We start from the raw sequence: 16,523 nt of genomic DNA on the forward strand, positions 1-16,523 counted from the left end.
TTGTCAATGGTCTTCCAGTGCACGGGTCATCACTCATCCCTTCCTAGCCATCCTTAAACTCTTCACCCACCTTGTAACTTGCTTGTAACTCATCGCAGACTCCCTATAGGCTTGCTTTAACATTGCGTGAGTCTGTGAAGGCTTTTTATGAAGCTTTGTGCAAAACGTGATGCCCATGTTGTTCAACTGAACCAACCATCACGCATTGTGACAAAGCCGCGAAACAGAGGTACACTTATTCAACTCCGCTGATGCAGACTGAGGTTTGGTGCACTGTAACCCAACTGGTCCAAGCTTGCTGTGATAAATAGTGACACAGCAAACAAATATATTTCATGACTCTTTTTGAACACACCTTGTACAGTGCTTCACCATAAATTATTCTGGTCCGAGCTGCCGGAGATGGCAGTTATGTATGCATGAGGTGTGCTCACTTGTGTGAATGAATTTGTGTGTTTCTTTTCTTGAGAAGGCTTTGACCAAAAGCGAAGTGCGTAACTATCTTTTCATTGTGCCTATCTACAACTTGTCTTCTTTACAGTGAGTAGTAATCTCTTTTTTTCCTTATATTGTTATTTACATTTAAAATACACACAGGATGTATACCTCATTTGGGGAAAAAAAGGACAGTGAACAAACGCTGCTGATTTCCAGATATAACATCCACCATTTTATTGACTATTGGATAATGTATATTTATGTGAATGCAGGGACACTTACTATAAATACAAGAAGCTATTTTTACTTTATTACTCTATAAGTAGTAACTGGTCTTCATTCTCTCTGTTTAAATATTCAGATAATTTATAGAAGTCATTGACATAGCAACCTTTTAATTTATTTTTGCAGTATCCCAATTTCATGAGTTATGCCTATTGAAAACATGTCAAAGGCTTCTGCAACAGAATGTAGAACTCTGCACAACCTTCAACATGAATGCATGAAGAAGAAAAAGAGAGGAGGGATTGACAAGAGCTTAATACAGTGCATCTGAAAACTATTCTTCCTATAAGTCGCAAATTCTTCTACAGAAAATGTATTGATATTTTGGGTTTAATTACAACAAATGACATAACAACAAGAAAATTGTTTTCATCGTTTTGTGTTGTTGTTGTGCGTTAACAGTTTCCGGACAACTTATAGCAAGGGACAAGATCAAAAAGTATACAGAATGTGGTGGTAAAGCTATCACTTTCACTTTCTCCTTAGCTTTTACTTTCTCTGTGTGCAGTGTCTCATGATTTAGTTAAGTAAACCCATCAGCTAACAAGCCATTACAAACAAGAAACAGCCATGTCCACCAAAAAAGTGTGGAGCTCTTTTATTATAAAAGAAGAGGAGTACTACTACTGAAAGTCACACTGCGAATGTAAGAGGAATATTCATCCGGAAAGATCTGATGTATATGCCTTTCATGCTTAAGCTGCAGCATGCAACATCATAAGAGCCAAAATTAAGATGGCTGCACACTGCAATTTCCTTGAAGAATAAGGCAAATGTTTGTTACGATGGTCTCCCCCCCCCCCCCCCCCCCCCCATTCCACGTGAAAAAGTCTTTACTGTGGATGCTATGGAGTGTCACAACAATGGGATTTGTTAGCTCATGATCATGAGGGTGTTCCTGATACGACCAAACCACGTTCCCAAGTAGAGTTTATCTATGCGGAGCTATTTTGAGTAACAGTAACATCATACTGCCTCAGTTTATTTAGAATTAATGAAAAATAATTCAACTGCTCTCTCTTATTAAAATGTAAGAAAAAAATCTACAGGACTGCATGTGACATTGAATTTTAAATGTTGAGAAAAACATATGAACAAATTTATGTATGTATGGATGATGATAAAATAGATTAATGTAATGGATAGAGGCATTTATTACCAGTGTAGCAACACCAAACAGCTCCAAAAATAGAACATGGTATGACATAATTTTGTAAAAAAGGACAACACTTAAGGATGTTAGAGAATAATTTAAGTTTTTTGTGCCTGAATGCAGAATCCTTACTTATATTCATCTGAATTGCAACAGTCATGGTCATTCCTACCGTAATGGATAAGATTTAAGTCGCAATTGAAACATCAAATTAAGTATTATGTTATCAACAGACTTTCAAGCAAAAATCACTAAGCAGCTAGAATAAAATTTACTTTTTGGCGCTTTGCAAATATTAACAGCAAATTATAAATCTGAAAATTCCAGGAAAAAAAGGAGGAAAGGCAACCACTAACCTAAAGATGAATGGAAAGTGGCCCACACACTCTTATTAACTGGAGGAAAACACGACAAGCTTTTGTACTGTTTCTAATAACAATGTGCTCTTCACACACTAGTTCAAACATAGAGAAACGCAAATTTACAACTCTGCAGCCATGTGAGCTTCAAAGTGTGATGTGATCTCTGTGTGTGTGTGTGTGTGAGTGTGTGTGTGTGTGTGTGTGTGTGTGTGTGTGTGTGATAAGAAGGGCGAAGGATCAAAAGCTTATGCAGTTTTCTGACCTATTAAAGTTGTTCATGTGCCACTTGTCATTAATCTGAGGGGTTGGTTAGCTTTCGTGCTTTTTGTTTTACTGAGCAGTATGGAAAAAAAAGGAAGATACATTATTTATAGACATAGGTTAACAGTATGAATATTTAGTTCCTATACAGCTGATTTTATACAGTATATCAATGTATGTTCAGATCCTGAGACATTCAAAGCTTATAAGTTAAGGTACTATTTGTTGTTACTTAAATGAACTACGAAGCGAGTCCTAAATGAAATCTGTGAAACATATTTATACCATGATTCAAAATTACTTTTGTTACAAATTATAAAAACAAAATGTTTTAGCAGATTCCATGTAATGAGTGGAAATTAACTGCCAATGCAGTTCTACATAAACGTTGACGCAGCGCATCATGTAGCATAACCTTGCTACATAATGCATGAAACTCATCAATATGCAGAACAAAACTGAAAGAAACTATGTTAGTTTCTTAGTGTATCTTACTTTGTTGCTCTCAAGTGTTCAGTAAACTGTCTGTCATACCAGCTGCAGCAACACACACACACACACACACACACACACACACACACACACACACACACACCTCACTTCCATTGCAGCTGCCTCCCCCCCCCCCCCCCCCCCGTGCCACACACACACACACACACACACACACACACAGACCTCACTCCCCCCCCTCCCCCCAACACATAGTAAATACTTTTACAAATATATTAAACAAATACAGGAAATTATATTACATATATTTAGGTACAATAAGGAGATTAGATTACTTAATATTTAACAAATAACAATGTATTCTTATTTCATATGACCCCATTATTCATATAAGCAGCTTCTAAGAACCTGTTAATAACAAGTACTACAGCTTGATACTGTCACTTGTAAGAAGAATGAAACGATGACATACCTTGCTCATGACTTTTCTGAACAAGACTTCAGTCATTTAAAAATGAAACACAGAAAAGACGACTAAATGAAGCCTAATGTACCTCATATTTTTTGGAAAGTTAACAGTCTGGGCCAATGAAACACAAAAGAATACTGTTTACTTCACACTCACACATAGTATGATGAATGATTTTTGCTACATTGTAAGTCTCCATTACAAGAAGTAGTCTCGAAACTTCGAATTATTTTCACTTAATTCTCTAAGGAAGGATAACAATATACTGAAGAAATTAATGCTCAAAGTTTGTGCCAATTAGAATTTTATGAAAATAAAAAAGTAATGTGTGTACAAAATTTCATTTTAGTGAAAGCGCATGAACAAGATATGTATTATACAAAAACATCCATGTTTTCACCCATGTAATTGTACATGCTATTGTCATACAACAGCTTTCATAAATACATATGTGCAAGTAGTAGCTCCATTACTTCCATAAGTATGAGTTTCTTTTTATACAATTATTTTTATTTACACTTTCTATGACCGTATCCAATACCAAAACTAGATTACAACATTAAATGCACATTTAAAAGCACAGAAGTAACACAGTTTCAATAACAGTCCTAGAACACTCAGCTGTTCCAGTAAACATTGTAGCTGGCTGAATATAATCGCTTATTCCAGATGCTTTTACATTTGTGTGTATGTTTACATATAAAACAATATTTGTTAAATGTATAGCAGCTAAGATCACAATCTATAAATAATACCAGGCAGACAAATTTTACAAGCAGAAAGTAAAATTCATTGACATATTTTAGGGGTGTTCAGACTCTGCGGACTAGGCGTTGCTAGATCTGTAGTTGGGTTGGCTGAAGGTGACCCACTATTGAAGTGGAAGTCTGGTGGTGATCCAGGTAAAATCCATTCTTCCTCTGAACTCTGGCACATATCAGAAAAGTCTAAAATGTCCCCAGGATATGTCATTAACTCACTTCCTGAAACGAGTGGATCTGCCATAAGAAAAAATAAATAAATAAATAAATCTTCATTACACAAGTGTATTTAATCACAGTAATGTCAACTCTACTTTGACTGCCTCAAATTCAGTAGTAACCCATTTAAAAATGACTAATAATCAACTAGAAATCAGTGACAGTAATGTCTCTGGAGCATTAATAAATTTCTTATTTGCACAAGAGTTGTTAGCATTACTGCTGATAAAACTGTAAACATACCAAGATGGAGCAAAGTGATGTACAGAAAGACTTCATTAAAATTAAAATTTTGTCTAAGTCCATAAACCCTTAATGGATGCACTGAACAGAGCTTGTGCAAAATGTGTAGTTTCTTACCTCTCAGTATGTTTATACTAACACATACTAATGAAACAATAAAATTTATCTGAATATTATTTGGCACATCCCTTTGAAATACGACACAAATAGCTTCAATTTATGAGATAAGATAGGAACTGAACAGATGACCTCAAAAAGTTATTGCAGGAAAATGGCACCAGTAAGTGACTCATGTTTAGACAATGGAAACAATACCCGACTTAACTGTAGTACTGTTGAATGCAATGAGACACCATTTTCTCAATGGAACAATACAGAACTGTCAGTGGGTGGTGGTTCTTTCCAAACAGGAAACCATCAAAGTAACAATCAAATGAAAGTTCAGTTGACTACATTAGAAAATATGCAGGACAACCTTGTAAACAAGACAAAATTGCATACACAAAATTTAAAATCATTATGAATGGAGAAGCTTGAAAGAGGCTGAATGCCAAATAGTTGAAGGTGCACAGTACTCATGTATTTAGAAATAGTTCAAAATATTACACGATGATTTCTACTTGTGCCTTTAGTTATCTATTCTCTGGTAGCCCTGTGCCAGGCGAGACATCCGAGTTTTTGTGCTCGTTTTCACTTTCCTTTACGCATTAGTCCATAAAATGCAGAAAAATTGTAAGGTTGGATTGTAATAGTATACCTGTTTATGTTTTGGCGCAATTAACTTGGGGAATCCTGCTTAACTGTTCTGCTTTTCTTTCTGACAATTTAATTTGAGTGTGTCCATTCACTGTTACATTCATATTTCCAGAAATTAGCATAAATCTTAAATTTGTTTGATTTAGAATCTTTCACACTAGTCAGTCATTTACATGCAGTTTGCACACAATAAAGTTATATTCTGTCGTGAGTAACATAATTTAATGGATACTACAGTTGAGTACGACAACTTGTACTTACAGGCATTACTTTGCCCCTGGTGGGGTACAGTCTAAGCTGGGTTGCTGTTCCTGCAGTTAATTTTCTTTTAGGTCCTTTTTTATTCCTGGCTTTATGGATCGGCTTGTGATGTTATGTGGTATGGGTATGTCCTCTGGCTGGTGGGTGTAATTTTCACTCCCTCAACAGATCACACCATCTTGTTGGCCTATGGTGGACTGGATTCCCTAAATCCCTAATCAGCTGATTTGCTGATAGTTCTGACTTGGCATAAAAGGCCCTGGCAGACTGGCAGATGTGATTGTGCAACAGAGAAATGCCTGTATCCTCATGGAATAAATGTGTTGGGTATTTGCGTGGAAGGCGTAGGGCAAGCTTGACAGCATGGATTTGTGCCCACTGGAGCATTTTGATATGGGTTGGGGCAGCTTTGCCTCACACCACGACCACATACTCCAGCAGTAGTCTGACCACTACCAGATACAGCGTGATGCTGTGGTGCAAAAGCATAATTGATTCTGGGTTGAGGAGTGGGTACAATGCACGAAGGTGCCCCAATGTCCTACCCCTAATGTGCCTGACATGCGGAAGCTTGGTTAATCTCAAGTCTTGGGTTACCCCAAGGTACTTCCCTGTCTTGCTCCATGGGATGGGGCATCACATAATGGTGACAGGTGTCAAGTCTGGGGGCAGCATCCTCCTTGTAAATACCATGCCTGGGTTTTTGTGGCATTAAATTTTGAATGACATTTTGTTGACCAGGCTCCTAATGCCTCGCACCCTGACTGGAGCCGATGGTGCATTGTTGTTGCATTCATACTCCAGGTATGCAACACAATGTTGTCGGCATATAGTGTCAACGACATGGACACCAATCTCAGAGCGTCAGCTGTGTACAGGGAGTACAGCGCATGGCCAAGGACTGACCCCTGCGGCACACCTACATGTATCAGCAGCCTGGTTGATGTGCTGTCGTTAGTCCTGACATGAAAGGTCCTCCCTATGAGACAGGATCTGACCAGGACCACATGTGCCTTCGGGACCCCGAGTACAAACAATTTGTACATGAGCCGGTGTGCCACATGGAGTTGAAGGCCTTAGACATGTCGAGCAGTACTGTCCCAAGGTGCTCTCAGATCTCCAGGGCTCTCGTGGCTTCCTCCACTAGTTATAAGAGCTGGTGGGTGGTGGAGTGGCTGGGACGAAATCCGAACTGTTAATCCTGTAGCTGGTTTTCCTCTGTTATGTGACACATCAGGTGCCTGGCATATAGTCTCTTTAAGACTTTAGAGAGAGACGGGAGCAAGCTGGTAAATCGGTAGTTCTCAGCCAGTCGTGGGTCTGTCTTTGTTTTTGAGACTACTACCATTTCTGCATGTTTCCACGTCGAAGGGTAGATTCCTGAGCACACAACCGATTTAAAAATGTCCACTAAGGGGTGGTAGATCCCCGGCAGTAGAAGGAATAGCAGCATGTTATCGTCACCTCCCACTCTCGTAGGGACGAGCATTTTAATATATGTGCCTACTTCCTCGTTGGTTATAGGTTCAATGACATCATCATCAGCCCCAGCCACCAGGAAGGTGGGCAGTTCCACAGCGACACGGTGGACGTAGTCAGAGTCGACGACGTCCTCCATTGGCCTGAAGTCTACTGTGAAGGAACTGGCCAGGATGTCTGTCTTTGCGTCAGACCCACATATGTATTCCTGGACTACTTGGGGTAGAGGGATTATCTGTCTGCGGCACAGGAACCGTTTTAATATCTGCCAGGTGCCGCCATCGTCAGGGGAGAGTGTGTCTACAAGGTCAGCCCATTCTCGACTACGGAATTCCTCGACCACTACCTTGATTTCACACTGCATTGTGTTTAATCAACACTTCGTTTAGGGATGCTGCATTGTTCTCAGCGTGGCCACATTGGCAGCTCACAAAATTTGCCGACTGAAGAATGCCATTTACACAGTCACTCACCAGATTGTACAAATACGAGGGTTGAAACTTAAATACTGGCAACTATTTATTCACAATCGATAAAAGAGTTACATGTTTGCACCTGTTACTGTCCTTCAATGTAGTCACAAGCGTAGTGTAGAACCCGTTGCCAGCGATGTGGAAGGCGTAGTATACTGTTAGCAGAGGCTGTTCTGTTGATGGTGCGAATGGAGTGGTCTACTGCCTGTCGAATCTCTGGAGCAGTTCTAAAGCAAATGCCACCAAGTGGTTCCTTCATCTTCGGAATCAAATCAAAGTAACAAGGACTAAGTCCAGGGAGTATGGTGGATGGTACAGTACTTCCCAGTCCCATCGACTGAACAGAACAGCCACAGCTTGCGCTGTATGCACCCGTGCATTGTCATGCAAAACAATGGGTGGGTTGCGCAGAAAGTGTCGGCGCTTCTTTCACAAAGGTGGTCGCAGGTGATGCTCCAAAAACGAACAGTAATACTGTGCACTGACGGTCTGCTGCGGAGGAATGTAATGCGTTAGGATAATGCCACCACAGTCCTACACGACAATCACCGTAACTTTCACCACACTGGGGCTCTGATGCACTTTCGACTTTGGCGCCAACCCGTAATGACGCCATTCATTGGATTGGCGTTTCAATTTTGGCTCGTACAATGTGGCCCATGTGTCATCCAATGTTATGATATGGCGTAAGAAAGCCCCTCCCTCGCACTCATTGCACTCCAAGTGCATCTGAGCAGCGTCATAATGTATACATTTCTGCATTTACATCAAGTCATGCAGAACCCATCGTGATGCAAATTTTCGCATGCCCAGGCGTTTCTTCAGGATGTGAAGCACAGTCGTATGTGCTAATCTGGTTACATGGGCAAGCTCGTGAATCGAATGGCATTGATCTTGTCTACTAACGTGGCAACAGCATGCACTACTTCTTCAGAGACAATAGGACGACATACCCGATGCATGTCTGCCACAGTTTGCAAACCTTCGTTGAAGCCTTTTACCCAATGTGCCACTACTCTGTATGCCAATGCTGATTCCCCACATGCCTCTTGAAGACCTTGATGACACTGTCGTGCTATATGACCTCTGGCGCATTCAATCTTGATCCAACTCTGTTGTTCCTGTTTCAAAAACATAGTGACACCATTAAATTAGACCGCTCGCTCACAAATGACGGCGTTTCCCTCAATTGTGTGCACGCCGGTGTCATGGGACAGGCGAGTCCATTTGCTCGGAGGTAAGGTAGATATGTCAACAACGCGTGCTATCAGTGACAATAGTAGATTCCATTGCGTAGTGTCTGCACAGTAGTGTTGCCACTATTGAAGTTCCAACCTCCGTAAATAATAAAACAGTGCTGGCTGGTATTTTCTGCAACTTTTCTAAGACATCTGACACTGTGAATCACAGTATTCTCCTATGCAAAATGAATTTTATGGGTTTGTTGTTACAGTCAATCAAAGAAATATGTCATATCTAATGAAAAGAATGCAGAAAGTCGTACATAATTCAAGCAATATAGTCCATGAACATAATTCTGACTCGGGGGAAATCATGTATGGGGTTCCCCAACCCTCAATCTTAGGTCCACTACTGTTCCTCATATATGTAAACGATCTTAGCATACAAGCAGAATTATTTCTTTTTGCAGGTGACACTAGTATTGTAATCAATCCAAGTGTACATACTGAAATGGAAGAAATGGGAAACAAAGCTCTTAAAAGTATCATTGACCGGTTTTCTGGAAACGATTTCACCCTCAATTTTACAAAGACACAACATTTTAGGTTCTGCACATAGAGGTACTACATCAGTGGTAAGAGTAACATATGGTGAGGAAATAATGAATAAGGTGGGAACTTCAGAATTCTTAGGGATCCATACTAATGAGAATTTAGATTAAAAAAAAAAAAAATCTGATCTTCTAAAACAACTTAGTTCAGCCACATTTGCACCTAGAATCATTGCAAATCTTGGGCAGAGACAAACCAGTAAGTTGACATATTCTGCATATTTTCACTCAATAATGTCTTAAGGAATAATGTTCTAGGGTAATTCACCTTTAAGAAAGAAATTCTTCATTGCACAGAAACATGCTGTAAGAATAACGTGTCGTGCTCACCCATCTTGTGGACATCTGTTTTAAGGAGTTGGGCATTCCGACTATTTCTTTACAGTGTATTCGTTCCCTCATGAAGTTTGTTTTAAATAATCCACTACAGTTCAAAAGGAACAATGAGGTACATAGTTGCAATACCAGAAGGAAAAATGACATTCATTACTCCACATTAAGGTTGCCTTTAGCACAAAAAGGGGTGCATAATGCTGCAACAAAAAGTTTTGATCACTTACTCAGTGATATAAAATGTCTGACATATAGCACAATAAAATTTGATAACAAACAGAGAAAGTTTCTCCTGGACAACTACTTCCATTCTGTAGAAGAATTTCTTTCCTTGTAATGTGTGAAAGGTAGTAGGTAGGTGTTACTAACTCACATCTATTTTTACAATATAGAAATGTTCAGAATGTAACCGTATGTACAAATTAATGCAATGCAAATGTAAAATGACTTATTCTACATCATTGTGATCTATCATGCCAAATAATCTGTGGAATATGTAATTAACTAACTAACTAACAACTAAAGCAGAGAGCACATACAAAAGCAGTCACAGTACTACCATGTACCATAAATGATGAAGTACGTGATCTGTCAAATTCATTCATTCTTCATTATGATTATCATTGAATCTGAAAATACTATGCAAATTAAGCTTACTATTTCTGGTATTTCAGTAATACAACTGATCCAAGTTTACTCATAATCTCATATTAACCCTCTAACAGCGGGTGATTTTCTAATTTTTCCATCCAAAATCAAGGAGCATTTTTATTTGATAATTAGAATGGTTTTAGGGATAGAATTACAGGACTTTACTTTAGATTTGATTTTTAATTAACATTTAACATAAATAATGTTGGAAACAGAAAAATCATGTTCAACATTACACAAGCAGAATAAACTTATTGATTAATGTTCTGAGCATTGAACATCTTAAAGCAAGATTCTACACACAAGCCTAGGAATTTGGATATGAATTGCTGCCACAAGAAGGTGTATGTGTAAGTATATAAGTGAAATGGGAGAATGTGTAAAACACAGCTCCCGTGGCTTTAGGCAGGAAAATGGCAACCTCCAATGTTTCGGAGAAGAAGAAAAAGATCTGACAGGAAAATAGCAGTCTACAATAACCCAGAGCAACAGAAAAGTATTTGAGCGGAAAACTGCAACTTGCAAATAGAGCAGAAATTACATATGACGTGATAATCGCAGACCACAAAAATTGTCTAGAAAGAGTGGAATGCACATACCCGTGTTGCTTGTGGCTGGAGGGTTAAAGACAGATATACAAATGACTCTACTGTTTCTTCATTATAATGTCTACTGTCATCATCACAAGCATTTTCTTTGATTTTCCAGCAATTGATATACCTACCTAGGTTTTGCTGATTTAATCAAATCAACATGAAGGGAACTCGAGTAGTACCGCAATATGAGCCTCCCAGCATATTTTTTACAAAAATGCAATTTAACAGATATTTACTTAGCACAGTGGTCAATCAGTTATAATCAAGAAATATGACAATTGAAAAAAGGATAGTGGCATTTTGATATAGTTCTATTGAACTCACTGCTCTTTACATAAATCTGATTTCAACTGCGACCATATATCTATTTCAAACTGACTGCTTCATATGAAAACTCTTTTGCAAACAATAACCTAAAATTATATGTAATAAAAGTTGGTTCTGATTTAACACAAGACACACTATCAGCTACAACATAAATCTGCTTGAAATTATCCGGCCCTTTCCACATCAATCTTTATATTTGTTTCTACTTTATCAACTTTCTTTGTGTGGTTCAAGTATTTGTATTTGGTTTCTCTTTCAGAAATTATCCCCAGATTTACTTACATGTATTGGGATTCACTACCAGCTCTTATTCACAGTGACATAATAGAGTTTGGTGGTTTGCTACCCAGAACTAATTCTGCAAAGCCTGACACTCTTTTAAAAAAGCCTTTTGAAGCAATTACAGTATTTCAATTGAAGAAAAATATCAAAACACCTGAAATCGGGTGACTAGTTTTCCTTAAATGATGACACTTTAATTACTATCAGTTAGTTAAAAGACAGAGAAAGAATCATTCTCATAATTCTTTTCCTAGGCAAAATTTAATTTCAGTTTTCTAATCCTCTGACTGAATGGAATTTTTTGAGATACGCCATGACAACATTCTGTTTGATTTTTGTCCCTGGCATTTTTCTAGTGATTTTTATTTTTGTATTTTTTTTCTCCCTTTCAACTCCCATTCAACTTGGTTAAACCAATATACAATAAACATGATTTGCTTGCAAACAGAAATGGCAGTTTGTGAGAGACTCCCAATGTCATCTGGATCTACCGAATTATCTGTATAATTATTCATCAGCATATCTTAAAATTATATTACATTTAAATTGATTCATAAGACACATTGTAATGCTGACAGAGGTCTTGTATGATGCCATGGCAATGATGTCACTAGCTACAACATAAACGTGTAACCTCAGGTGAATGTGGGCAACTGTGGGGACAGTATTCACAAAATCGATGGGTTTAGCAAGCAGACACTTTGATAGCTACATATGTAATATTTCAGTGCATTACAACTGTGTTATTGTTTTTGTACTTAACAATGATAAATGAACATTACACAAAGTTTAGTTGTTTGTTATTTATAAAGTTAAAAAACACTCCAATTGAAATGTGAAGCTGTGGACCTGCGACCCTGGACAACTAATAACCACACAATAAGTAAATCCACATGAGTTGTGGATTTGAGAATTTGCTGATGAAGTTTGTATTTTATAAACTAAACAACAAAACATAGGGAGCTCAGCACACCATTTTGTGGCACAATTTGTATTTAGAGCTCACAGCTGATTCCTGCTTCAACGAAATATCTTGAAGAAGAATGATTTTTTTGTTGTTGTTGCAAGACATTCAAATATTACAGAATGTGAAGAATTGCTTAAGCCTTGAGGAAGATCTCCTGAATTTCTGCACAATGTTATTGTCATAAATGATTTTATGGCTTCTGCACACATCATTTTGTGAGCTACCTAACAAAATTGAACAAGTGTTTTTTTCCATCAGAAAATGGTGAAATATATCATACTTTATCATCTGGGTAGGACTCACTACCAAATTGCAAGTGTATAATTTATTTGTATGTTTCAATATTTTATTTTTTCATAAATTGTATTAAGTTGTTAACATAATGGTTAATACAAACATTAACTTGCATATGTAAGTTATATTTTAACAGTGAATTACAGTTTATTATAATATTATAACTGAAAGAGAGCCACCAGAACAGATTAGCAAATTTAAGTCCATGGGCAGTACTATCACTGCAGAAGAGAAGAAGGAAGAAGGATTTATATTTAAAGCAGATGGAAGGGATATTAAAAGGGACAGATTAGCTGTATATAGATCTTACTACATCCCAAAATTAACCTAAGGATGCAAAAGTTGAACAGTGAGGAAGTGAACAAAAAAAATCTGATCTAAATAGTAGATGTGAAATACCTCTGAAAAATAGAAAATAATATTTGGAAGGGAACAATTAAAAAACAGCCATACAAAAAATTTGTAATGCAAATAAACAGACAAAAAGGACAATTAATAAATACTTCTGTAATTTGACAAGGAAGAATATATTTTTACTATTAATTAAGGGAAAAAAAATTAATTTCGTACCTGTCAATTTTGAAAAGGGCTATCAGTAAAACTCAGGCACGACAAAATCTAACAGTTTTCAACATACTCCAGCTTGATAAAAATAATTCTTATGGGCTACAAAATACAATAATTCATGCATTACAAACAGGATACTTCAATGAAAACACATCTACTTAGATCATAGGCCAATGATTTGTAGATGAACAAAACAATCTAGAAGAAATGCATAACAACAGCAGCGGGCGTGGTGAACATTGATTTGGAGCTTTCTTGATGAATTAAGAAGATATGTGATAACTGGAAAAGGCTTTACACAATAAAAGTTGTTTAACATAACACAGACAAGAAATAATATAATACACACTACAAATCACATGCTAGTTCAACTTTAAAGTCACACTTGTGGCCTTTTTAACTTCCTGCAAAAAGTCTTGAGAAAATGTTTTGTCATAAAAGGGACCAGAACTCCTGGGCTTCAAAACAGAATCAGAAATTCATTGTACATGGATGAGCTGAACTCTGTTCTATTTTTCTTCACACGGCTGAAAACACAATCACAGTCTGCACTGCTATGGGGCATGGTGAGAATAGAGATCATTAATCGAGAAATTCTGTTATACTTAAGAAGCCTATCAGTTACACGAATTCTTGATATTTGTGCCCAACTGGAATCACTTGCAGCATGTTCATTTGCTGCCAAAGTGTCATCTACCTGAACAGCTGTGAACTGCCTCTGAAGCTCATTCACCACCTTAATTGTAGTTTCATTCCCTTCCTTGCATAACATGATACGAAACTATTCCAAGAGAAAAGGAATGGAAGAATACTGTGTATATTACATTTTGTATAATGTAGCAACTTGAGGATGCTTTAACACACCATCCTTGAGTGGAAACTTGTTGATGATGTAGTCACAGGGAGTATAAAAGTAGTTTCCCACTGATGAAAAGAAAAGGGATTGAGTCAACGGAAGTGACTAATTCTGTCTGCTTTGACCTGTGACGTAATGGTGTTGAGGGGTGTGACGTCATTACGGCGCAGAGTTTTTGAGTTGGTTGTGTTTGTAGATGTTGTGTTGTTTGTTTTATATGCCAAAAGAGAATTATAAGAGCCATAGAAAATGCTGCATCAAGTAGCTCATGCAAGCCCTTATTCAAGAAACTACATATTCTTCCGCTACCATGTCTGTACATTTTACAAGTAATCATATTTGTAAGGAAAATCTTAGAAAATAGCAACAATCTTGTGTCAACTAACCAGAGTATCCAACTGTATAACACAAGGAGAAAGCAGGACATACATATTCAACATGCACACACAACACTAAAACAGAATGGACCACTGCAAACAGGAAACAGACTATACAATAAGCTACCTACAAACATTAAAACAATAAAAGACACTTCAAAATTTAAAACTGCTATCCATAAATATTTATTGTAAAAATGTTATTATAGTACAGATGAATATCTTGAAACATAAAAAACATTGAATTACTTGGGTTAAATACAATGTATGGAAGCTGAACCTTCAGTTGTGATAAAATTAAGCCTAAATCAATGTAAATATTATTGTAAATCACAATTACTTGTCCAGTATCATATTGTATACCTTGTACAACAAGTGACCAAAAGGACCAATAAAAATTTAATGTAATGTATTTGATGGTACCCTCTGGTGGTGTGTGTGTGTGTGGGGGGGGGGGGGGCGTTTTAATTAGGTTTGATTAGTTTGATGTTTGTAGTGTGGAAAGATGTCTAAATTCTTTTTACTGCTTATCTGTTAGGTACAGATATAACAGTGAAGTTCACAAGTGTATCATTACGTTCTGAGATGGGTGATGATATGATGTCTACCATAAATTTGTATTTATTTATTCACACGTCAAGTCCGTAGGACAAAATTGTGGAGCAAATCTCCAAGGTCATGGAACGTGATTGCACATGAAATTACAATGTAAAAGTAATAACAGATAAAAATAAAATGTTTATGAACCCAAAAAAATTCAAGGTATAAGTAAATGCAATCAACAATACGACATAAGAATCAGCTTTATTTTTCAAGGAGCTCCTCGACAGAATGGAAGGACTGACCCATGAGGAAACTCTTCAGTTTCAAATTGAAAGTGCATGGACTACGGCAAAGATTTTTAAATTCTTGTGTTAGCTTATTGAACATGGATGCAGCAGTATACAGCATGCCTTTCTGCACTTGTGTTAAGGAAATCCAATCCAAATGCAGGTTGGATTTCTATCGAGTATTAACTGAGTGAAAGTTACTTATTCTTGGGAATAAGCTGATATTGTTAACAAGAAACGATAGTGAAGAATATGTATATTGAGAGGCCATTGTGAAAATACCCAGGCTAGTGAAAAGGATCGACAAGAGGTTTGTGAACTTACACCACTTATTGCCTGAACCACCTGTTTCTGAGCCAAAAATATCCTTTTAGAATGGGAAGAGTTACCCCAAAATATATTAACATACGACATAACTGAATGAAAATAAGCAAAGTAGACTAATTTTTGTGTCAAATGATCCCCTACTTCAGATACCATTCGAATAGTAGGCACCATTAAGTCATGGACAAGATCCTGAATGTGGGCTTTCTACGACAGTTTACTATCTACCTGAACACCTAGAAATTTCAACTGTTCAGTTTCACTAATAATATGCAACTGTTCAGCTTCACTAATCGTATGTCTATACCGTGAAATTAAAATGTAGGGTTTTGTTGAATTGTGTGTCAGAAACTGTAAAAACTGAGTCTTATTGTGATTTATCATTAGTTTATTTTCTACAAGCCATGAACTTTATGTCATGAACTGTACTATTTGAAACCGAGCCAACATTGAACACAACATCCTTTACCACCAAGCATGTGTCACCAACAAACAGAAATATTTTAGAGTTACCCATAATACTAAAGGGCGTATCATTTACATAAATAAGGAACAGGAGTGGCCCCAACACTGATCCCTGGGGCACCCTTCACTTGACCGTACCCTACTCGGACCCCACATCACAGCCATTCTCAGCACTGTGAATAATGACCTTTTGCTGTCTGTTGCTAAAGTAAGAAGTTAACCAATTGTGAACTACTCCCAATATTCCGTAAT

The 16,523-nt window shown here is 37.3% G+C and overlaps 1 protein-coding gene across 5 annotated transcripts in view; it reads right to left on the reverse strand.

The window, feature by feature from the left end:
- Positions 1-3,704: 3,704 nt before the first annotated feature.
- Positions 3,705-16,523, reverse strand: part of LOC126473952 (heat shock factor protein) — a 160,885-nt gene continuing 148,066 nt past the window's right edge. For 3 of the 5 annotated variants that reach the window (XM_050101317.1, XM_050101314.1, XM_050101315.1), the window contains exon 11: positions 3,705-4,416. In XM_050101317.1, the coding sequence (XP_049957274.1) occupies positions 4,208-4,416 (209 nt within the window). In that variant the 3' untranslated portion in view covers positions 3,705-4,207. The remainder of the gene's footprint in view (positions 4,417-16,523) is intronic. The other 2 variants (XM_050101318.1, XM_050101316.1) reach the window with 1 other exon arrangement.

This window comes from Schistocerca serialis, chromosome 4 (genome assembly GCF_023864345.2).
Source record: "Schistocerca serialis cubense isolate TAMUIC-IGC-003099 chromosome 4, iqSchSeri2.2, whole genome shotgun sequence".
Lineage (NCBI taxonomy): Eukaryota > Metazoa > Arthropoda > Insecta > Orthoptera > Acrididae > Schistocerca > Schistocerca serialis.